The sequence below is a fragment of the Oncorhynchus kisutch genome, linkage group LG9 (genome assembly GCF_002021735.2).
Source record: "Oncorhynchus kisutch isolate 150728-3 linkage group LG9, Okis_V2, whole genome shotgun sequence".
Lineage (NCBI taxonomy): Eukaryota > Metazoa > Chordata > Actinopteri > Salmoniformes > Salmonidae > Oncorhynchus > Oncorhynchus kisutch.
Window position 1 is genome coordinate 36,991,608 of NC_034182.2, and position 22,763 is coordinate 37,014,370.

General features: G+C 44.9%; 4 protein-coding genes across 4 annotated transcripts; 2 read left to right on the plus strand and 2 right to left on the minus strand.

Moving 5' to 3' along the window:
* The first annotated feature begins 464 nt into the window (after positions 1 to 464).
* LOC109897129 (grpE protein homolog 1, mitochondrial) lies at positions 465 to 7,441 on the plus strand. The gene is made up of 4 exons (XM_020491699.2): positions 465 to 593; positions 1,651 to 1,795; positions 3,106 to 3,187; positions 4,909 to 7,441. The coding sequence occupies exons 1-4, from the start codon at positions 526 to 528 to the stop codon at positions 5,259 to 5,261; spliced, it is 648 nt and encodes a 215-aa protein (XP_020347288.1). The 5' UTR covers positions 465 to 525; the 3' UTR covers positions 5,262 to 7,441.
* A 128-nt stretch (positions 7,442 to 7,569) lies between these two features.
* Positions 7,570 to 11,609, minus strand: LOC109897125 (transcriptional adapter 2-beta). The gene is made up of 2 exons (XM_020491695.2): positions 11,248 to 11,609; positions 7,570 to 10,727 (listed from the first exon to the last, which is right to left on the minus strand). The coding sequence occupies exons 1-2, from the start codon at positions 11,515 to 11,517 to the stop codon at positions 9,564 to 9,566; spliced, it is 1,434 nt and encodes a 477-aa protein (XP_020347284.1). The 5' UTR covers positions 11,518 to 11,609; the 3' UTR covers positions 7,570 to 9,563.
* Positions 11,610 to 11,613: 4 nt separating this feature from the next.
* Positions 11,614 to 14,589, plus strand: cfap184 (cilia and flagella associated protein 184). The gene has a single exon (XM_020491694.2). The coding sequence runs from the start codon at positions 11,859 to 11,861 to the stop codon at positions 13,383 to 13,385; it is 1,527 nt and encodes a 508-aa protein (XP_020347283.1). The 5' UTR covers positions 11,614 to 11,858; the 3' UTR covers positions 13,386 to 14,589.
* LOC109897128 (uncharacterized) lies at positions 14,503 to 21,482 on the minus strand. The gene is made up of 8 exons (XM_031832560.1): positions 20,959 to 21,482; positions 19,244 to 19,417; positions 18,711 to 18,770; positions 18,158 to 18,308; positions 17,480 to 17,551; positions 16,492 to 16,800; positions 15,634 to 15,747; positions 14,503 to 14,983 (listed from the first exon to the last, which is right to left on the minus strand). Exons 1-8 carry the CDS (start codon positions 21,026 to 21,028, stop codon positions 14,881 to 14,883), a joined length of 1,053 nt encoding a protein of 350 aa, XP_031688420.1. The 5' UTR covers positions 21,029 to 21,482; the 3' UTR covers positions 14,503 to 14,880.
* Between the last annotated feature and the right edge of the window lie 1,281 nt (positions 21,483 to 22,763).

The window sequence follows — 22,763 nt, forward strand, 5'->3', positions numbered from 1 at the left end:
GTATATAGGTCCTGGATGAAAGTAAGCTTGGCCCCAGTGATGTACTGGGCCGTACGCACTACCCTCTGTGTAGCACTTTATGGTCAGATGCCGAGCAGGTGCCATACCAGGCCGTGATGCAATCGGTCTAGATGGTGCAGCTGGATAACTTTTTGAGGATCTGGGGATCTTGTCAGCCTGGGGGGGGAAAAGTGTTGTCGTACCCTCTTCATGACTGTATTGGTGTGTTTGGACCATGATAGTTTGTTGGTGATGTGGACAGAGATGGGTTTGGTGATGATTCAACACTTAAAAAGTTACAAAGGAGAGATAACCTTCAGTTTACAAAAGGCACAAATTCTGTCCTTGGTCACGTGCCCAGTTTTCGACGTTTATCATCACCTCAACCAAACTACAGGAAGACGTCATACTCTATAACATCATTGATTGGACGCGACGACTAGGTGGATCTCTTTCTGATTGGTGATTGGCTCAACCTCCTGCTACTGGGGTACTCTGCTCCTTCAGCGTGTGTTATCAGTGAAAATGGCGAGCTGGTGTGTACGAGCTGTAAAACAGAGTTACTCTATTGTAGCATCTTCTTCAATAATAAGGTAATACATTGCGAGAGTACATGTTAATACGGTTGTTCAGAGCATTGTCTGTAACGTTGTGCCATCACCCTTGGCCGGGTGCTAACGAGTTGGGTAACGTTAGCTTGCTAACTAACGACCTGTCATATAACGTTAGTTATTGTACTGCTTTCGTAATGAGAGTTCAATAGCACATTTCTGATAGCAGAATCCCATTTAATTCAATTTCTATGCGCCTTGTTCAAAGCTGTTAGCCTCTCAACTAATCCAATGCGAACTAGCTATAACTACAGTACCGCAGGTTTTAATGTTAAGCTATTTTGGGTGTAGTTTGGTGACACACCATAGCAAAGGCTGTTGGCTTCGCTACTAAAATGCCACAATGTAGTTTACCTGTATCTGGGCCAAGGAGAGATTGCAGTCAGAGAGACTCTAATGTGTGTAACGTTACCGTAGATCATTACCTAGCCTCTTCGCTCCGGGAGACCTGTACACATCCGCGTCACCGAAGGCAAATTTGAAATGCTTTATCTGTCGGTACGGGCCAAATGTGTGAACTGTGGTAAAAAAATAAATATAATAACTGTTGAAATCCACATTTTTCCGACGCACACTTCCTAGTCAGCAATATTCTGTAATTGCCACACGAGATTACCACGTGTTCCCAGATGGCAGCGCTATTTTATGGAGATTAGGCTATATGGTGTGAATTCTGTAAACTCCGGGAAAGTTTAATGTCAACGTTTATTTTCACACATTGTATGGTCCGCACCGAAAGGTAAACCATTCTTGATTACATATTTTCTTTAGATGACTTGGGAAAAGTTGATCTGAAATAGGTAAACCCAGAGGGCTTGTAAATATGTCTTCTGGGTATGGGATGTAGCCTTCAGCAACGGGATACCAGAGGCTAACCATTAACATGATATTACCATATTAATAAAATAAACATGTACCATATACAAATTAAGTAATCATGTTTGTATACCAGTACAGTGCACTAAAGTGACCAATGCATTAACAGCTAAACCTATGTTGTGTATCTAACCCATTTCTCTGTCTCTCTCTGCTCTGTTAGGGCATCCCCACGCCTCCTATGCACAGCAGCCCAGCAGAAAAGCGGCCAGGGGTCGGAGGAGGACCAGCATGCTGAGCAGAGCGCAGCAGAGAAGGGCCTTGCTGAGGAGAAGGGCCAGCTGGAGGAGCAGCTCAAAGAGGTCACGGTGAGTCTGGCTCCAGGGTGCAGTTTCCATATCAATCAATCACATGTATTTATAAAGCCCTTCTTACATCAGCTGATGTCACAAAGTGCTGTACAGAAACCCAGCGTAAAACACCAAACAGCAAGCAATGCAGGTGTAGAAGCACTGTGGCTAGGAAAAACTCCCTAGAAAGGCCAAAACCTAGGAAGAAACCTAGATAGGAACGAGGCTATGAGGGCTGGCCAGTCCTCTTCTGGCTGTGCCGGGTTGAGATAATATCAGAACATGGCCAAGATGTTAAAATGTCCATAGGTACAGATCTAGGATCACCCTCCCCTCACCCAATCCTAACCTTAACTAGGGGGAAGAAAAAAAACTGACCCAAGATCAGAGTCTAGGGCAGGGTTGGGCAAACCTTTTGTCTCGAGGGCCACGTCAGGATTTTGCAATTCAATGGAGGGCCACATTTTTAGGGGGACAAGTTGATTTTAACAAACAATTGTCGGGGGCTTCACAAGTGGTGCAGTGTGGTCTAAGGCACTGCATCGCAATGCTTGAGGCATCACTACAGACCCGGGTTCAATCCCAGGCTTTGTCACAGCTGGCAGTGACTGGGAGACCCATGAGGCGGCGCACAATTGGCCCAGCGTTGTCCTGGTTAGCAGAGGGTTTGGCAGGTCGAGATTTCCTTGACCCATCGCGGTTAGGATTGGGTGAGGGGAGGGTGATCCTAGATCTGTACCTATGGACATTTTAACATCTTGGCCATGTTCTGTTATTATCTCAACCTGTGGCGGGCCAAGCGCATGAACGCTGACTTGGTGCCAAGTGTACAGCGTTTCTTTCGACACATTGGTGTGGCTGGCTTCCGGGTTAAGCGGGCATTGTGTCAACAAGCAAGTGCGGCTTGGCTGGGTAGTGTTTTGGCTCTTGAATTTCGTCTCTTCTGAGTCCGTACGGGAGTTGCAGCGATGGGACAAGCCTGTAACTACCAGTGGGATACCATGAAATTGGGGAGAAAAATGTCTTTATTTTTGTAAATATATATTTTTTATAGCTCTCGGGGGCGCACTTTGCTGCCCCCCTCCCCTTGGTCTAGGGGCAACTTTACCCTAGTCCTAGGTCGCCACACCAGTCACTATAAGTCTGTTCCAATATCCAAGCTAGAATACTACCTAGAATGAAACCAGTGTGTTAGGCATGGTTTCCTAGTGGTATACTAGTGTGGAATAGTATCTTGGTTAACCTTACCCTGTCTGAATCTCACTAGTCAGAAGAGCTTTGGGAACAGGATTGTCTCTTGGCCTCAACTTTTCTGTCTGTGTCTACAGGACAAGTACAAGCGGGCCCTGGCAGACACGGAGAACCTGAGGACGAGGAGTCAAAAGATGGTGGAAGACTCAAAGTTGTATGGTAATCTAACATTTGCATATTTATTTGATTCTCACCAGTGAGACAGACATACTTATAGGTGGTTTTTAAAACCATCCTTTTGGTTCATTGATGTCAAGCAACATGTAATATAAAGTTAATCTGGAGGTACAGTGAGCTCTGTATGTATTGGGACAGTGCCATTTATTGTTGTTCTGGCTCTATGTATTGGGACAGTGCCATTTATTGTTGTTCTGGCTTTGTATGTATTGGGACAGTGCCATTTATTGTTGTTCTGGCTCTGTATGTATTGGGACAGTGCCATTTATTGTTGTTCTGGCTCTGTATGTATTGGGACAGTGCCATTTATTGTTGTTCTGGCTCTGTATGTATTGGGACAGTGCCATTTATTGTTGTTCTGGCTCTGTATGTATTGGGACAGTGCCATTTATTGTTGTTCTGGCTCTGTATGTATTGGGACAGTGCCATTTATTGTTGTTCTGGCTCTGTATGTATTGGGATAGTGCCATTTATTGTTGTTCTGGCTCTGTATGTATTGGGACAGTGCCATTTATTGTTGTTCTGGCTCTGTATGTATTGGGACAGTGCCATTTATTGTTGTTCTGGCTCTGTATGTATTGGGACAGTGCCATTTATTGTTGTTTTGGCTCTGTATGTATTGGGACAGTGCCATTTATTGTTGTTCTGGCTCTGTATGTATTGGGACAGTGCCATTTATTGTTGTTCTGGCTCTGTATGTATTGGGATAGTGCCATTTATTGTTGTTTTGGCTCTGTATGTATTGGGACAGTGCCATTTATTGTTGTTCTGGCTCTGTATGTATTGGGACAGTGCCATTTATTGTTGTTCTGGCTCTGTATGTATTGGGACAGTGCCATTTATTGTTGTTCTGGCTCTGTATGTATTGGGACAGTGCCATTTATTGTTGTTCTGGCTCTGTATGTATTGGGACAGTGCCATTTATTGTTGTTCTGGCTCTGTATGTATTGGGACAGTGCCATTTATTGTTGTTCTGGCTCTGTATGTATTGGGACAGTGCCATTTATTGTTGTTCTGGCTCTGTATGTATTGGGACAGTGCCATTTATTGTTGTTCTGGCTCTGTACTCCAGCACTTTGGATTTGAAGTGATACAATGACAGATGTTAAAGTGCAGACTCAGCTTAGAACCGGTTAGAAATGACAGCACTTGTTGTACGTAGTCCTCCCATTTTAGGGAACAAATGTACTTATGTGTATTAAAGTAGCAAAAAATGTAGTATTTGGTCCCATATTCCTAGCACACAATGACTACATCAAACTTGTGACTCTACAAATTTGTTGGATGCATTTGCAGTTTGTTTTTGTTTGTTTCAGATTATTTTGTGGCCAATAGAAATTAATGGTAAATAATGTATTGTAACTTTGGAGTCACTTTTATTGTAAATGAGAATAGAATGTTTCTAAACACCTTTACATTAACGATGCTACCATGATTATGGATAATCTTGAACTATGTAGAAATATTGCTGTCATTTCTAAACGGTTCATCCGATATGGATAAAAATACCCTGAAATTGAAAGCTGACAGTGTACGCTTTAACCTCCATCATTGTGTCATTTTAAATCCAAAGGGCTTGAGGACAGAGCCGAAACAACCACAACATGTGTCGCTCTCCCAATACTTTTGGAACTGCATATTCAATGATGTTGTTCATTCTATGTTTTCTAAAAGAATACTAACTCATCTCTCCTTTATTTCAGGAATCCAAAGGTTGTGCAAAGACCTGCTGGAGGTGGCGGACATCTTGGAGAAGGCGACGGAGAGCGTGCCCAGTGAGGAGGTGTCCTCTCAGAAGAACCCCCACCTGAAGAACCTGTACGACGGCTTGGTGATGACAGATAAACAGATGCAGAAGGTGTTCGCCAAGCACGGCCTGGTCAAGCTTAACCCAGACGGAGGGCAGAAGTTCGACCCCTATGAGCACGAGGCTCTATTTCACGCCCCTGTGGAGGGTAAAGAGCCCGGCACGGTCGCCGTAGTAACCAAGGTGGGCTACAAACTCCACGGGCGCACCCTCCGGCCGGCATTGGTCGGCGTGGCCAAATCCCCTTGATAAAAAAATAAAAAAAAGTTCAGTATGACCGTGATGTCATTGTTCTTGCCTGGGTGACAGATCACCTTGGCTACTGCAGGCTGGTCAAAGCGCCCCACCCAACCACCTAACGTTGCCTCAAAGAGGCGGGAACCCAACTTGGAACTAATATTATTACCATGGATGACATCACAGCCTGTTTTGACTTTGCATACCGATTCTCCACCCTTCTCCCGAAGTGTGCACTTGCTCACTCCCTGTCATGAATTAAAAAGCATTGGATTGGCTGGAGGGAGTTTACGGCATTGTTAAATCCATGACAGGAAGTGTGCAAGTGCATACTTTGCGGGGAAGGATGTCGAATTGGGACACAGCCCATGTATCTGCCAGGCGCAATTATGTTTGAGCAGAAGCAACACTTGTGATGGCACGTACAGCACAGAACCAGTTTGACAAGTCATTTCTGTCCTATTTCAGTCATCAGGATCAGATTCCTGTCCAGTCATTGTAATTGTTATGGATGGGAGAATGTAATGTACCTCATTATTATATACCAAACTGCTGTCATTGTTTTCATTGGACAAACATAGTACTTTCAATTAATTTAATTGGAATATATATTTTTTTTCCCCCTGTAAGTAATGCCAGGTGCGCTAGATTAAGGTTGGAGTGAAAACCTACAGGTCGGTAGCTCTCCAGGAACAGGGTTGGAGTGAAAACCTACAGGTCGGTAGCTCTCCAGGAACAGGGTTGGAGTGAAAACCTACAGAATGGTAGCTCTCCAGGAACAGGGTTGGAGTGAGAACCTACAGAATGGTAGCTCTCCAGGAACAGGGTTGGAGTGAAAACCTACAGAATGGTAGCTCTCCAGGAACAGGGTTGGAGTGAAAACCTACAGAATGGTAGCTCTCCAGGAACAGGGTTGGAGTGAAAACCTACAGAATGGTAGCTCTCCAGGAACAGGGTTGGAGTGAAAACCTACAGAATGGTAGCTCTCCAGGAACAGGGTTGGAGTGAAAACCTACAGAATGGTAGCTCTCCAGGAACAGGGTTGGAGTGAAAACCTACAGAATGGTAGCTCTCCAGGAACAGGGTTGGAGTGAAAACCTACAGAATGGTAGCTCTCCAGGAACAGGGTTGGAGTGAAAACCTACAGAATGGTAGCTCTCCAGGAACAGGGTTGGAGTGAAAACCTACAGAATGGTAGCTCTCCAGGAACAGGGTTGGAGTGAAAACCTACAGAATGGTAGCTCTCCAGGAACAGGGTTGGAGTGAAAACCTACAGAATGGTAGCTCTCCAGGAACAGGGTTGGAGTGAAAACCTACAGAATGGTAGCTCTCCAGGAACAGGGTTGGAGTGAAAACCTACAGGATGGTAGCTCTCCAGGAACAGGGTTGGAGTGAAAACCTACAGGATGGTAGCTCTCCAGGAACAGGGTTGGAGAGCCCTGATGTAGTCTGTTTCATTTTCAGAAATAGTCTGGACAGTTTTAAGTGAATGGAGGTGAAATATGCAATATTACACAATACATTAATGTTGTATGTATGTATGTAAAAAATACCTCCGAGGCAACCACAGACGTAGTGTTCAGCTGCTGCACTACAGTAGGAGCCGGCCAGAGAGTATGGTTGTCAAAATGAAAATACGCTCTAGCGAAATCTAGATTCACCGGAGATACGCAATCATGCTGTTGAGGCTCTTAATGTAATCATTCCAGACTTCATGACAGCAGAACACTATCTCGCCGCTATGGCAGGTGTGGGACAGTATAATGACGTTAATTAGTCTTAACTACTTAGACTGAATAGTCTGTGTGCCTGTAGCAGCTTCGGAGTCCCCAACAACAGGGGAAGGGGAAAGCGAGCCTGTGACATGTTAACAACAGAGACGGTACAGTATGTTTAGAAACACTGTGTTAACCAAGAGACACTATAACTCCTCCTCCACATTTACTGGATTGGTTGAACAGTGCAGAAGAGAACCATTCCATCTTAACTCCTCCTCCACATTTACTGGATTGGTTGAACAGTGCAGAAGAGAAACTCCCCCCAACAGTTTGTTTTTCTTCTTGTCTAGATCCTCTACATACTGGTCTTGTTTCATGCGTTTCTTTTACGAATGCCATGTTAGATTTAGTGTGCCTGTGGACGGTTGTCCTGTTCAGTGCCACAGCAGCGTCTAATAAACAGATTCACTTGGACTTGCATGTCCATTGTTTTTAATTGGCCCATTTCCCTGTATGTAGGATCATGAAGTGTAGGACACTGTCAGCAAATATTACCACGTACTGAACTCACCAAATGTGAAAATAAAACCAAGGAAGCCATACAGTATAAAGGATTTTCATTTTTAATACAGAACATACTAACACCCTTGAACAGTTGTTTTCGCCTTAAACCAGATAAGGAGATATGTAGTGTTTGATTGTGAACTACGCCAGTTGTTGGGACAAAAATAAAAAATCTTCAAGTAGATGATGGGAGAACCAAGGGGCCTTGTCAGTGTCTGGATACTCAGAGGCTTATGGGGAAGAATAATATAGCATTTATTTCCTCTGTGGTATGGTAAATGTACAATGATGGAATGCTCATATTAAGGCCTATACGAATGCAGTCACAACATTATTTCACAGTGTCTAATGTAATACTGTTTCTATACAACCCACCCACATCTCTGCTGAAGTTCACCTCCGTTTTAAACAGGCTAACTGGACATCGGAGGGAGAAGGTGCCACGGGACATTTTAAAGCACCCGTGCTTGGAACAAACACATTTCACATAATGGAAAACCAGGTCTAAAACCAACTGTGGCAGTCGTCCATTTTCTCTTCTACCAGAATATTTCTGCCCTTTGATAGTGTTCTTGCAAGGCCATATGTGAACACTAACCCAGTGGTTCTAATCAACAACAACAAAAGGTACTTTCCCCATTTGGTTTCACAACCCCTACTTTGAGAATCACTGCACTAGCCTTAATTGAACGATGTGACTGTAAAACAATGAACCAGGAAGATAGATGGAGCAAATGTAGCAGGTAAATCATTTATTTTATTTTTTAAAATTTTAACGATGATTTAACTCCCTTTGAATAGATGGAACAGTAGCAAACTAAACAGCGAGCAACGAGTCACAATACAATAATCATGCAGCACATATTCATGAAGAGGCTAAAACTAGTCTGGCAGGACGACACACCAAACAGGCAAACTTAACCGGTGGTGAAAAAAAATAGATATGCAACATTTTTGATTTGTGCTTTAGGATCGCATGTCATTGGTTAATGCCGATATTTAAAGCTTTTTATTTTCTTTAGAAGTCGAGTAGAGTGAATCGCCTACTAGAATCAGAAAACGTGCAACGTGTGGAACAGCATAGTATGGAGGAGTTAGGCTTATCTACTCCCCTCACAGTGCCACATTCTGAGCCTGACAACACCACAAAGCTACAGCGTCATAATGGGGATTACCGCAGTGCTTTATGAAAGCGTTAGCTGCCAAATACTGACCCCTCTATGCTTAGCAGGCCATCTCTTCATGGTAAGAATGATGATGATAACCCCTGCTTTCCAACACAGTGCGGCTGTATTGCTGTTTGAATAGGCACTAACCTGTGCTCTCCAAGACAACATCCTAACCTAAAAGGAAGCTAGCCTGGTCCCAGATCTGTTTGTATCGTCTTGCCAATGACCATAGGAGTCGGCAAGATGGCACCAACTGATCTGGGACCATACTAACAGGAAGCTGGAGACAATCTACACAACTATTTATACTTTGAGAACCGCTTTGAAAAACAGTGTTGTCTGGTTTGCCCAGTAGTATTAGGTGATCCTTCACTGCAATAAAGAGAATGTATCATCTACCCATACATTATCATTCATATGGATGCAAATACAAAAATATATATTTGTTCCACGTTCTCCAGTAAATGGTATCCAAACTTTTTTTTAAGAAAGAGGAAATATTTTGCAATGTACATCTTCACAAACAGTCCGGTGGTCGACGACTTGGGTCAGAACTTGACAAAAGGTGGTAAAATTCAGCTTGGTCCAATCTGGAGTTTACGACACATCTCACATTGTTTATAACAAGACACAGAGACGCAACAATCCAACAGAGAACAAGAGTCATTGTCCCTCTGCAATCCTTAGTCCCCACAAACTCCATACACATTGTTAGGACGTGTCCCAGACCCTACAAACCCAATGGATTGTTGGGATGTGTCCCAGACCCTACAAACTCAATGGATTGTTAGGACCTGTCCCAGACCCTACAAACTCAATGGATTGTTAGGATGCGTCCCAATCCCTACAAACCCAATGGATTGTTAGGATGCGTCCCGGGATATCCAGCCGCTCTCTGTGAGGAAGCTGAGGATGCGTTTCTTGAGCACCTTGTCTAGGTAGCTGGGCAGCCGGCTCTTGGAGGGAATGCCCTGGCTCTTCTGCAGGTGGTCCTTGATGATGATTGTCTTGACAGTCAGGTAGCGCGTGGGGCTGAGGTTAAGTGAATTGCACAGCACCTTCTCCCGGTCTGACAGCAGCTCGAAGCCCGCCAGGTTCTCTATGGCCGGGAACTCGCCATCCTTGCCCTCCTCTTTGATGACTCCGCCACCTCCTGTCCCTCCGCCAAGCCCTCCTCCTGTGCCGAGCCCTCCGCCCCGGCCCGTTTTCGAGGTAGCTACGCTCTTGTTCTCCTTGCGTTTCTCCCGTTTGTGCCTCGCCGCCTCGTACTCGGCCGCCTCGTCCAGTCGCGCGATGCCGTTGCGGCGGTAGCGCTGCAGCTCCCGTACTTTGGCGCGCAGCACGCGCTCCTTGTGCATGTTGTGGAACAAGTCCTCAAACTCCCGCTGAGCCATGAACTGGCACATCCCCCGTAACTTCATCCGCTGCTCCTTCTCCTCCTTGGGGATCTTACGCTTCGGCACCGTCGGGACGGCTGGAGCTCCCGGCGTCACCGCGGGAGTGGTTGGCGTCGGAAGGCTCCCCACCGCTCCGACGACGACGCCACCACCACCACCTACAACTCCCAGCGTGCTTTGCTTCTCCTTCTTGTCGCGGCCTAGGAAGACGGGCACCAGGTTGTAGTCGCGGGCCACATTTTTGCGGCGCTGGCGCTCACGAAGCTTGCGCACGTACATGTCCACGTGCGCGCGCTTCATCTCGATCTCCACGTCTTCATCGTCGTAGTTGACCGACAGGCCACTGATGAGCTTCTCCGCCTCCTGGTCGTACTCCATCTCATAGTCGTCGCGGAGTGGCATGTAGCCCAGCTGTTGCTGCTCGCCCAGGGTCACGTCCAGGGGAGGCAGGGGGGTGGTGAGGCTGGGGGACAGGGGGCCGCCGCTGGGGCAGGTGTGATCCGTCACCCGGTTGGGGATGCTGTCGGGGACGCAGGCCTTTCCCAGGTTGCCATGGATGTACATGCCGACGTAGTGGTCCATGACATCCTGGGGGGTCCGAGATGCCCCTACATGAGTGGCCATGTCCTCCTGAAAGACCAGCACACACACAGGCCAGTGTTACTGAGAGGGGGATTACATCCCTGCAAGCATTTAGGCTACACAGACACACACATAATGCATGCATTGCTATACGTTCACTATTAGCATAGACGTGTGTTGAATTCCATTGATAGGAGATCAACAGATCCATTGAAACAGACTAGCCTACATTATACCAAACGTTTCCTGTATGTTCATAATGCATTGCACATTTGCAACATCGTGGATTGTAATGTGCGTTAGCATGGAAAAGTTGCATTCATCACGACTTAGCTAGCCAGCTGTATACAGGACTAAAGTACATTTCAAGTATTGCAGAGTTGATCGATATGGCCAACTCTCGACAGAACCTGGCTGTCAGTCTGAAGTTGTCAAATGTATACGGGTCTATATTGCGTTATTTTTCAAGAGAGCAACTTTACTCATTCACATTTAGTCTACATATTTTTATACGCCTGCTAGTATTATATAGCTATCTGAAAAGTAGCTAGGCTATAAAGTGAAATACCCAGTTTCCAAAGCCATATTGCTCGATCGCGTCGAGGAGCGACTGCTCTTCCCTGCTAGTCCATCCTCCCTCCGCTTCGGGACCCCAGAGGGTGAAGCGCCCGCCGTCGACTTGCTGATAACCGTGCCATCGCCGGTGATTACCGATTTCTGCACCCGCGGAGAAGCACTCCGGACAAAGTTCGATATCTGGACAGTCAGTACAGCGAAGCCGCAGATTCGTAACGTCTGCAAGGCAGTTTACGCAGTACTTCTTTCCTAGGTCGGCCATGTTGCTGGCTTCTGCTTGTTGTTGGAAGCAGCAGTGCCGCGGAGGGAGGGCCTGCGTGCTGGAGTGTCTCTGGTCAGACTACTGCGTCTCATTAATATTAATGAACTTGGCGCAAAAGCCTGTGATTGGCTTACATGCCCAGTTTCCAGGACAACTCAAAACACAAATGGTTTCATTAAAGAACAGTTGCTTATGTGTGAAGTTCTCGTTTAGGATTTCTTGACCTCGTTTTATCCTAGAAAACATATATTTGAATGTTGCCTTACAACCGGGGACTTAATTGACACGTGATTTTCTAGCTTGTTTTTAGCCAGAAATACTTAAACTAAATTCCCATTCTCATGGATGGGAATGCAGAGCAGAAAGAGAATGATCCTGGGTCCAATCCCAACATTGAAAACACAGAGCTGAAGAACGATGAGCAACTCCAGCATACACCGGCTGAAGAGCCCTCAGAAGAGGGCAAATCCACTAATGCTGATTACTGTAAGAATAAAGCTGACACGGCTACAGATGAGGCTGAGGAGGTGGTAGCAGTGGAGCAGAGTGGGCAAGAGTCTGAAAAAGCTTTAGGGGAACAGGCAACAGAGCGTATCTCGGCTGAGACAGAGGGAGGGAACCCAGCCGCTTCTGAGCCAGGAGAGGGCGCTGGAGATGAGTCACCCACAGGACCTAACCTACCAACGAGTGAGACATTCGAAGAGGGAGAGGTCCCGGAGATGAAGCCTCTAATAGGGGAGCCTCTCTCCCGCGAGGGGAGCCTCACACTCGAAGATGTCGACAACAACAATGATGATGAAGACGGACCGCCAAAACTAGACCCAGGGACTCCCGAAAGGGAGAGTTCTGTGCAGGTTGAGGAAAAGGGTCCCTCTGTAACCAAAGAGACGGGCCCCAGCATCGACTACAAAGAGTACATGAACTTCCTTTATGAGTTGCAGGCGGAGAAGGACAAACTGAGCCAGGTCAACGGTCAGCTCCAGATCAAGCTGGTGGAGTACTTCCGCAAGAAGACTGGTGATGACGCACGTCCTGAGAAGGAGAAAGCCGTGTCGGACCAGGAGCAGCGCTACCAGAAGTACATGGCCATCATGGAGGACCTGAAGTGGCAGCACCGGCTGGACTCGGAGGCAGCCCAGCAGCAGGCAGAGGAGCTGAGGCAGCAGAGCCAGGAGAAGCTGGGCCAGCTGGAGACCGAGTGGAGCGCTTTTATGGCACTGAAGCGCGACATGGCCGTGACGGCCCTGAGCCGGCGCCTTGGGAAACAGGCGGCGGTGGTCGAGGTAGAGCAGATCCAGGCGGCCGAGCAGCGGCGCCAGAAAGAGCTGGTCACCGTGCGCCTGGAGAATATCAAGCTAAAGAACAAGACGCGCAAGTTTGAGGCCACACTGCGTGCTAAGGAGATGCTCGCTGAGGGCCTGCACCTCATCGACTTTGAGCAGCTGAAGATAGAGAACCAGACGTATAATGAGAAGATAGAGGAGCGCAACGAGGAGCTCCTTAAACTGCGCAAGAAGATCACCAGCACAGTCCAGGTACTAACCCATGTGAAGGAGAAGCTCCAGTTCGTGCAGATGGAGAACCAGGCCAAGCGGGCCCAGTTGGCTGAGGTGGAAGTGGTGGTGGCCAGGAAGAGGGATGTGCTGACCAGGACCAAGCAGGCCAGGGATGGCCTCCGTATGGACAACCTGAAGCTGCGCCAACGCTGCGGCCTGCTGGGCAACGAGATCCTGCTGAGGGACTTTGAGGAGAAGGTCGACGCCTCAGACGACCTGGAGGAGAGGCTGGAGGGGCTGAAGAGGAGGCACGCAGAGCTCATACTGAAGTGTGCCGGGGTCAAGAAGAAACTGGAGTACACCAAACCCTAACCCAAACCCTAATCCAAACCCTAACCCTAACCCAAACCCTAACCCAAACCTTAATCCTAACCCAAACCCTAATCCTAACCCAAACCCTAATCCTAACCCAGACCCTAAGCCTATCTCAAACCCTAAGCCTATCTCAAACCCTAATCCTAACCCAAACCCTAATCCAAACCCTAACCCTAACCCAAACCCTAACCCAAACCTTAATCCTAACCCAAACCCTAATCCTAACCCAAACCCTAATCCTAACCCAGACCCTAAGCCTATCTCAAACCCTAAGCCTATCTCAAACCCTAATCCTAACCCAAACCCTAATCCTAACCCAGACCCTAAGCCTATCTCAAACCCTAATCCTAACCCAAACCCTAAGCCTATCTCAAACCCTAAGCCAAACTGAAGTGTGGAAATCGAGGAGCGGAGGCGAGGAGAGGAAACATGGAAACAATATGTTTGTAGGAAATGAGACTCCTTCTCCACTCAGGCAAATGACATTTACAGCGGTAGAATGAAACGTGTAAAGTGCTAAGGCTAGATGTGCAAGACATGTTATAGATGTTATAGATTAAAAGAAAAGTAGCGTGTTGTTTTGAAATGTGTGCATGTAAGCAACAGTTGATTCAAAGGGGGAGTGGCAGATTTCAAAACTCCTCTGCAGAGCAAACACAGAGGAGGCACTTCAGTATCCAACGCGAGAGGAGTTTATAGGCAGGTAGGAGTCTTTGCGAAGTCTGGTGACATGATAAGTGAGGGTAGTAACCAAGGGGATGGAACTCGGAGGCAGGGTTGGAGGCGGGGACTACTTGGGGCAACTTCACGTCTGGTTGGCTGGGGGTTACTCCTCGGTTCACCTACTAACAAATTGACACTCTCCTCGACCACTTATTGGTTTCCAGGTCACAGAGGAAAGAAGGACTGAGGAGTCAAGGAGAGGACAGACTTTTCCAATTGAGAATCTCCCAAGGTCTATATGATCAGTCAGAAATCACCAACTGGTCATAGAAGGAAACCATATGTATTATAATAAGTAGTCTGTTATTTTATTTGCTGACATGTTTTAGTTGTTTTGCATTTACAACCCCTGATAATATAATAACAGTTGTCATGAAGGAAATTGTCATACTCAAGGTTGGTGAGCGGTTTATTTGCAACTAGTTTAAGTTGTCTCTTGTCTTTAAAATGTGAAATTCAAATTACATTATCAAATTTCCCTTTTCTCTCAGTGGTTTAGTTGTCCAGATAGCAGAAATCAGATGCCAAAAAAACATTTCAATTTCCTGTAAAATCAAGTACAGGCCAGGGTGGAAAGAATTAGTCACTTATCAAACATCTTTATCAAAAAAGAAGTGTCAAACTGCTGACACATTTAGCACTTTGATAATCAGCAACATTTACTTACTAACAACTGTTGGGCCAAAGCAATACACATCTTTCATGAAATATAACTTTATTATCAGCCTAGCGTCATTCAGGAGGATGTGTTGAAATGAGGTTAACTCCTTCAAGGGGAGTCTGGTTGTACTTTTAATTTCTCCAGGATTTTGCGTACCCAGAGTGCATTGACATCCAAGCAAACCTCTTGACCTGACGTCTTCAGAGTTGCACTGTGCATAGGACAACAGGGGAGAGTCATAAGAAACAGCTATGTTAACTCAAAACATTCACAACAGGAAGTCGATGTTTTACCGTAAGAAGAAAATGTAAGTTTGGGCATAGATTAGGTTTAGGAACGAGGGTTATGGTTGGGGATAGATTTCAGATGTTAAAGTAGGGAAAGGCATGAAAGTTAACAATGTTTAGTGTACATTTATTTTCTGCCGGTTAAATATACTTTCATCCCACAGCTCGTTAGAGAATGAACCTGAAAAAGTAAGAAACATCACAGGATTTGTGCCACGTGAGGGAACAAATTGGCCGCAGATCATGATCAGTAGTCTTTACATCTACCCCTTGTCTCTCTCTCTCTCTCTCTCTCTCTTTCTCTCTCTCTCTCTCTCTCTCTCTCTGTCTCTGTCTCTCTCTCTCTCTCTCTCTCTCTCTCTCTCTCTCTCTCTCTCTCTCTCTCTCTCTCTCTCTCTCTCTCTCTCTCTCTCTCTCTCTCTCTCTCTCTCTCTCTCTCTCTCTCTCTCTCTCTCTCTCTCTCTCTCTCTCTGTGTGGTTGTAAAGCAAAACTGTAGAAAAAGTACTGTGAAACACAGTGTGGTGAGTAAATGATGTCCAATAATGCAGTATAAAGTACAACAGTGAAGCTTACATAATCTCCACAACGTTGCAGCGTGAAGAGGGTGCGTTAAACTGTATTTTAGAGATGAACCTTCCTATCCTTCTGGCCTCCATTACGATGCACAAGCATCTCTGCAGACTAGGCCTGCATGAGACAGAAACAGAGGAATACACTTGATCAAAGTCACTACTGATATACACTGAGTGAACAATACATTCAAAACAGCTGCTCCTTCCATGACAGTCTGACCAGGTGAGTCCAGGTGAAAGCTATGATCCATTGTTGATGTCACTTGTTAAATCCATTTCAATCAGTGTAGATGAAGGGGAGGAGACACGTTTAAAATTGATTTTTAAGCCTTGAGACAACAGAGACATGAATTGTGTATGTGTGCCATTTAGAGGTTGAATGGGCAAGACAAAATATTGAAGTGCCTTTGAACAGGGTATGGTAGTAGGTGCCAAGAACTGCAATGCTGCTGGATTTTTCACCCTCAACAGTTGCTCATGTGTATCAAGAATGGTCCACAAATCAAAGGACTACTGTGGGAAGCATTGGAGTCAACATGGGCCAGCATCACCATGGAACGCTTTTGACACCTTGTAGAATCCATGCCCCAATGAATTGAGACTGTTCTGAGGGCTAAAGGGGGGGGGGGGGGGGGGGGGGGGGGGTTAAAGATGAATGTGTTTTTACTGTAAATACTTCTTCCAGTATGAAAACAAGGATAAACACTCAGACATTGAGTTTAGTCCATGTTGTTGATAAGTAGGTACAACAAGGCTGGAGGTAAAATAGCTATACTACTACCCTCAACCCACCACAGTAAGACATAGAAACATAGTGATTGACCACTGTGAACTGAGAATAACAACTGTAGTTAGTTACCCCTGTTGTCCAAAGTGTCCTTCGGACCCATTGGGTCCTAGGGGTCCCGGAGGTGCTGCGAGTCCCGGGGGTTCTGGGTGTCCCGGGGGTGCTGGGGGTCCCGGGGGTGCTGGGGGTCCCGGGGGTGTTGGGTGTGCTTGTCCCTGTTCAGTAACTCGAAAGAAAAAGTCGAAAGAAAAGTCCCTGCTTAATTCCCTTGGTGGTGTCATGCTCATTTGTTCCTTTGTCTGTGTGGTTGGGGACGAGGATACTGCAGAGGTGTTTGGGCTGGGGGTTGTGGTCCCTTCCCAGTCTGGGTCAGTTGAAGGCCTGGGGAATGCGGAAAATATCGAAATATTACGTTTTGTTACAAGCTCAGTTAAAATAACCACAAGGACACAGAGGAATAGGATGTCAGATCTTTACCACAATATGCAAGCGATGTAAAAAAGTAAGAAAGAACAGTCCCCACTGATATGAGTAAGGATGAACAGTCCCCACTGATATGAGTAAGGATGAACAGTCCCCACTGATATGAGTAAGGATGCACAGTCCCCACTGATATGAGTAAGAAAGAACAGTCCCCACTGATATGAGTAAGGATGCACAGTCCCCACTGATATGAGTAAGGATGAACAGTCACCACTGATATGAGTAAGGATGAACAGTCCCCACTGATATGAGTAAGGATGCACAGTCCCCACTGATATGAGTAAGGATGAACAGTCCCCACTGATATGAGTAAGAAAGAACAGTCCCCACTGATATGAGTAAGGATGCACAGTCCCCACTGATATGAGTAAGGATGAACAGTCCCCACTGATATGAGTAAGGATGCACAGTCCCCACTGATATGAGTAAGAAAGAACAGTCCCCACTGATATGAGTAAGGATGCACAGCTAAGTGATTTTATCAGATGAAGAAAACAATGCACAAACAAGCTTCAATTGAGAAACTAAAAATGTAACTAAGACCTCATATTGTATTATATCTTACCCACAAACTCACCCAAACAGTGGTGCAAGGTATCTTGTGAGAGAGGTATTCACACAAACCTTCCTACCATCTGCCAGTGTCTCACTAGGAGAGAATAGCAGCAGTGGTTAATGGCTGATAGATACTGACCATTCAATTGGCCTTTGACCATTAACACATTGTCATAACCCTTTCACCCAACGCACACACACACACACACGCACGCACACACACACACACACACACACGCACACGCACACACGCACGCACCCACACACACACACACGCACGCACGCACACACACGCGCACACACGCACCCCCCCCCCCCCCCCCCCCCCCCCCACACACACACACACACACACACACACACACATACACACACACACACACACACACACACACACACACACACACACACACATACACACACACACACACACACACACATACACACACGCACGCACACACACACACACACACATACACACACACACACACACACACACATACACACACGCACGCACACACACACACACACAGGCACGCACGCACGCACACACACACACGCATGCATGCACACGCACGCACACATGCACGCACATGCACACACACGCACACACACACACACACACACACACACACACACACACACACACACACACACACACACACACACACACACACACACACACACACACATACACACTCACATGATCTCTGTGGAGTTACACACGTCCGTTGCAGGGAGCCTGAGGTCTATGCTCCTGACAAGAGACCGGTCAGTTGTGTGTTCCTGCCACGTCTTGCAGTGACACCCTTCCCTCTCTATCGGCCCCAGTTCCCCATGGTCTGGTGGGATGCCTTAACAGTGACAAAGTCAATCGGTCATTGATAAACTGATAAACCGTTATTTGTATTGCAACTACAGCTTTACAACAACATTCTGAAAAGAACAGGTGCTATCTAGAACAGGTGCTATCTAGAACAGGTGCTATCTAGAACAGGTGCTATCTAGAATCTAAAAGGGTTATTCGGCTGTCCCTATAGGAGAACCACTTTGAATAACCTTTTTTTTGGTTCCAGGTAGAACCCTTTTGGGTTCCATATAGGACCCTTTCCACAGAGGGTTCTACATGGAACCCAAAAGGGTTCTCCTATGGGGCCAGCCGAAGAACCCTTTTGGATCCCTTTTTTCTAAGAATGTAAACATTCAGCTTGTTGAACTGATTAAAATAGGCCTTTAGAATGAAATATGTAGCTTACCCATGAAGTTTGCCACAAGTGATGAAGAATTGACAGCCGGTTGACGAGTGGAGTTTATATCTGAAAAAAGATATTAAAGTAGGATGTGTTGGACTTCTCTAACCTGTATTAGCTTGTGATTATGGATGAAGATGACTTGTGATGTCTTAAAGCCAGGGAGTGACCTTGTGTTGCAGCGACACCCTTCCCTCTCTACCAGCCCCAGTTCACCACTGTCTGGTGGGAAGCCTTGAATAAGTACATCAGTTATTGATATTGTTGACTCACAACTGTATCACAATTCAGCACGATGAACTGATTAACATAGGCCTATAGTCTAAAATGACCTCAGCTGCAAGTGATGAGGAATTGACAGGCATTTCTGACTCTGAGGGAAGAGTTGAGTTTGCAAGATACATGGCTCAAATCGGTTATTAAAAGTAGGATGTGATGGATTGAATGTGTATAACCTCTAATCTATACTTTTGGTATGAGGTCTTGTGCTCTAAGGATGAAGATATCTTGTTATACGTTTCAAAGCTCGAGTGACCCACCTTCCTTGTCAACCGATGGGGAAGACATTGCCAGTTGTGTGCTCTCAGCTGCCTCCTTGTTGGTAACCGTTTGTCTGGGCTCTGGTTCAGCGGTTGTACAGTGCGAATCATCAGAGATTTTCAGACAAAACTCTTCGAATCTCACGGCCTCCACATCTGTATCTGGGCTCTCCACTGTGGTAAGGGCAGTGTGACAAGAACATAATGTACCAACAGCAGCAAATATACACAACATATTCACATGCAGATGAATGAGAGAATATATTTAAAGCATGTGTCCTCAACAAAGTCAGTATAACAGAAAAATGTGAAGTATTATTGCATAAATTCAACGACACACTATAGTATCATTTAACGTCATTAGCAATGTAATGAATGAAGTTGATATTAACAACACAATCAAAAAACAAAGCAGTATATCAACATTTTTATCTAATGATTTGTAACATTTACTCAGCTCCGAAACAGCTGACATATTTCTATAAACATAGTAAACCTACTAAACATAGATGGTAAACTTCCTAAGCATAGATGGTAAACTTACTAAACATAGATGGTAAACTTCCTAAGCATAGATGGTAAACTTACTAAACATAGATGGTAAACTTACTAGACATAGATGGTAAACTTACTTAACATAGATGGTAAACTTACTAAACATAGATGTAAACTTACTAAACATAGATGGTAAACTTCCTAAATATAGATGGTAAACTTCCTAAACATAGATGGTAAACTTCCTAAACATAGATGGTGAACTTACTAAACATAGATGGTGAACTTACTAAACATAGATGGTAAACTTACTAAACATAGATGGTAAACTTACTAAACATAGATGGTAAACCTACTAAACATAGATGGTAAACTTCCTAAGCATAGATGGTAAACTTACTAAACATAAATGGTAAACTTCCTAAACATAGATGGTAAACTTACTAAACATAGATGGTAAACTTACTAAACATAGATGGTAAACTTACTAAACATAGATGGTAAACTTACTAAACATAGATGGTAAACTTACTAAACATAGATGGTAAACTTACTAAACATAGATGGTAAACTTCCTAAACATAGATGGTAAACTTACTAAACATAGATGGTAAACTTACTTAACATAGATGGTAAACTTACTAAACATAGATGTAAACTTACTAAACATAGATGGTAAACTTCCTAAACATAGATGGTAAACTTCCTAAACATAGATGGTGAACTTACTAAACATAGATGGTAAACTTACTAAACATAGATGGTAAACTTACTAGACATAGATGGTAAACTTACTAAACATAGATGGTGAACTTACTAAACATAGATGGTAAACTTACTAAACATAGATGGTAAACCTACTAAACATAGATGGTAAACTTACTAAACATAGATGGTAAACCTACTAAACATAGATGGTAAACTTACTAAACATAGATGGTAAACCTCATTGGACAACTGGTAATGAGTGTATTCTTAGTGAATGACCGTAAACCCAAGCTCTGCTGGGCAAAACTCTTTGAATGAGTTTCCTTGTGCTCTACTCATCAAAGATGTATCAGCAACTGTCAGCACACTACTTAACAGTATATTAAAAACAACATTGAAAGTGTTTACACTAAATTGGTAGAAAATGGTGTTGGTTGGAATAAGAACACTAGTGAGTTGTCTTGTGAAAACTTTCAAAGAAAACTATCCTGTGCCAAACATGGTAAACTTACTCTGAGCTGCTGGAGGATGGAACAGTAGAATCACAAGTAGAACCCCGGTGACCACGAGACAACCCATCATCCACAGTCTCTCTGACTACAGCTTCATGGATAACTGTTGCTTGTCTGGATCCTTATAGTGAGTGATCTTCTCCTGAGAGACAGATGGTAAATAGTTGTGTCTGAAGATGTGTGTGGTGTTTAATGGGCGGATCAACTCATACACCCACTAAAGTGAAGTGAGTCAGAGGTCTATAGTAGTGTTTATCTAAACCTGACACCCCCTAATGTTTCAATGATGATCCTGCAACTGTGTGTCGTACTAGGTACTTGTTCCAGCCAAGCATGAGTAGTGTGTATTAAACCTGTTGGACACACTGGGGCGCTCCAAGACCGGAGATGGCCACACTTGCACTACAGACATACTGTCTGAATGTCAGAGGAGAGAAGTATGGGTAATCAAACATCACACAAATATAAACTAAATGCGTTCTCTGTTTTTAATTCAGTTGACCCAAACAGATGTAAAGCTGCTCTGGGCTCCCGAGTGGTGCAGCAGTCTAAGCCACTGTATCTCAGTGCTAGAGGTGTCACTACAGACCCATATTCGATTCAAGCCTTGATCACAACCGGCCGTGATTGGGAGTTCCATAGGGCAGTACACAATTGGCCCATTGTCGTTCGGGTTTGGCCGGGGGTAGGCTGTCATTGTAAATAAGAATTTGTTCTAAACTGACTTTCCTGGTGAAATAAAGGGCTACTACAGAATTGTAGACAACAGATGGTGCTATTTGAAAGATATAGCTAAAAGTGCAACCTGTAGTTTCATTTCTGCTTTGAGTGTCTCAGACTGTGGAGGAGGTGGGGTCTTAACCAAGGTAAGACACTGCTTAGTTCATATGGAGCTTGGATCACTTTGATTGTTTGTGCAAAAAGTTATGAGCACAAAGTTACACATTGCACCTTTAATAACGAACATTTACATACAGTCTGTTTTCATTTTCTGTCATCTTTTTTACCCGATAAAACGTTGATGGCCCACAGGCTGCTGGAAGCAAATGTTAACTCGTTTGTTGTCTACAATTCAACATTTGATGTCTAATATTATGCTGAACCCAAAAATATAAAAGCATCATGCAACAGTTTAAAGATTTTGCTGAGTTGCAGCTCATATAAGGCCAGGGGCTCAGCCATGAGGGGGCCTGAGAGGACATAGGCCCAGCCAATCAGAATTTTTTTTCCCCCACAAAAGGGTTTTATTACAGACAGAAATACTCCTCAGCTCCTCGATTGTTGCCCCCCTAGCACAAGGTGCACCTGTGTAATTATTATGCTGTTAAAACAGCTTCTTGATATGCCACACCTGTCAAGTGGATGGATTATCTTGACTTTAAAGGATCTTTGATTTCAGCTCATGAAACATGGGACCAAGACATTACATGTTGTGATTATAAACTCAGCAAAAAAAAGAAATGTCCTCTCACTGCCAACTGCGTTTATTTTCAGCAAAAAAAACATGTGTAAATATTTGTATGAACATAACAAGATTCAACAACTCAGACATAAACTGAACAAGTTCCTCAGACATGTGACTAACAGAAATGGAATAACGTGTCCCTAAACAAAGGGGGGTTCAAAATCAAAAGTAACAGTCAGTATCTGGTGTGGCCACCAGCTGCATTAAGTACTGCAGTGCATCTCCTCCTCATGGACTGCACCAGATTTGCCCGTTCTTGCTGTGAGATGTTGCCCCACTCTTCCACCAAGGCACCTGCAAGTTCCCAGACATTTCTGAGGGGAATGGCCCTAACCCTCAC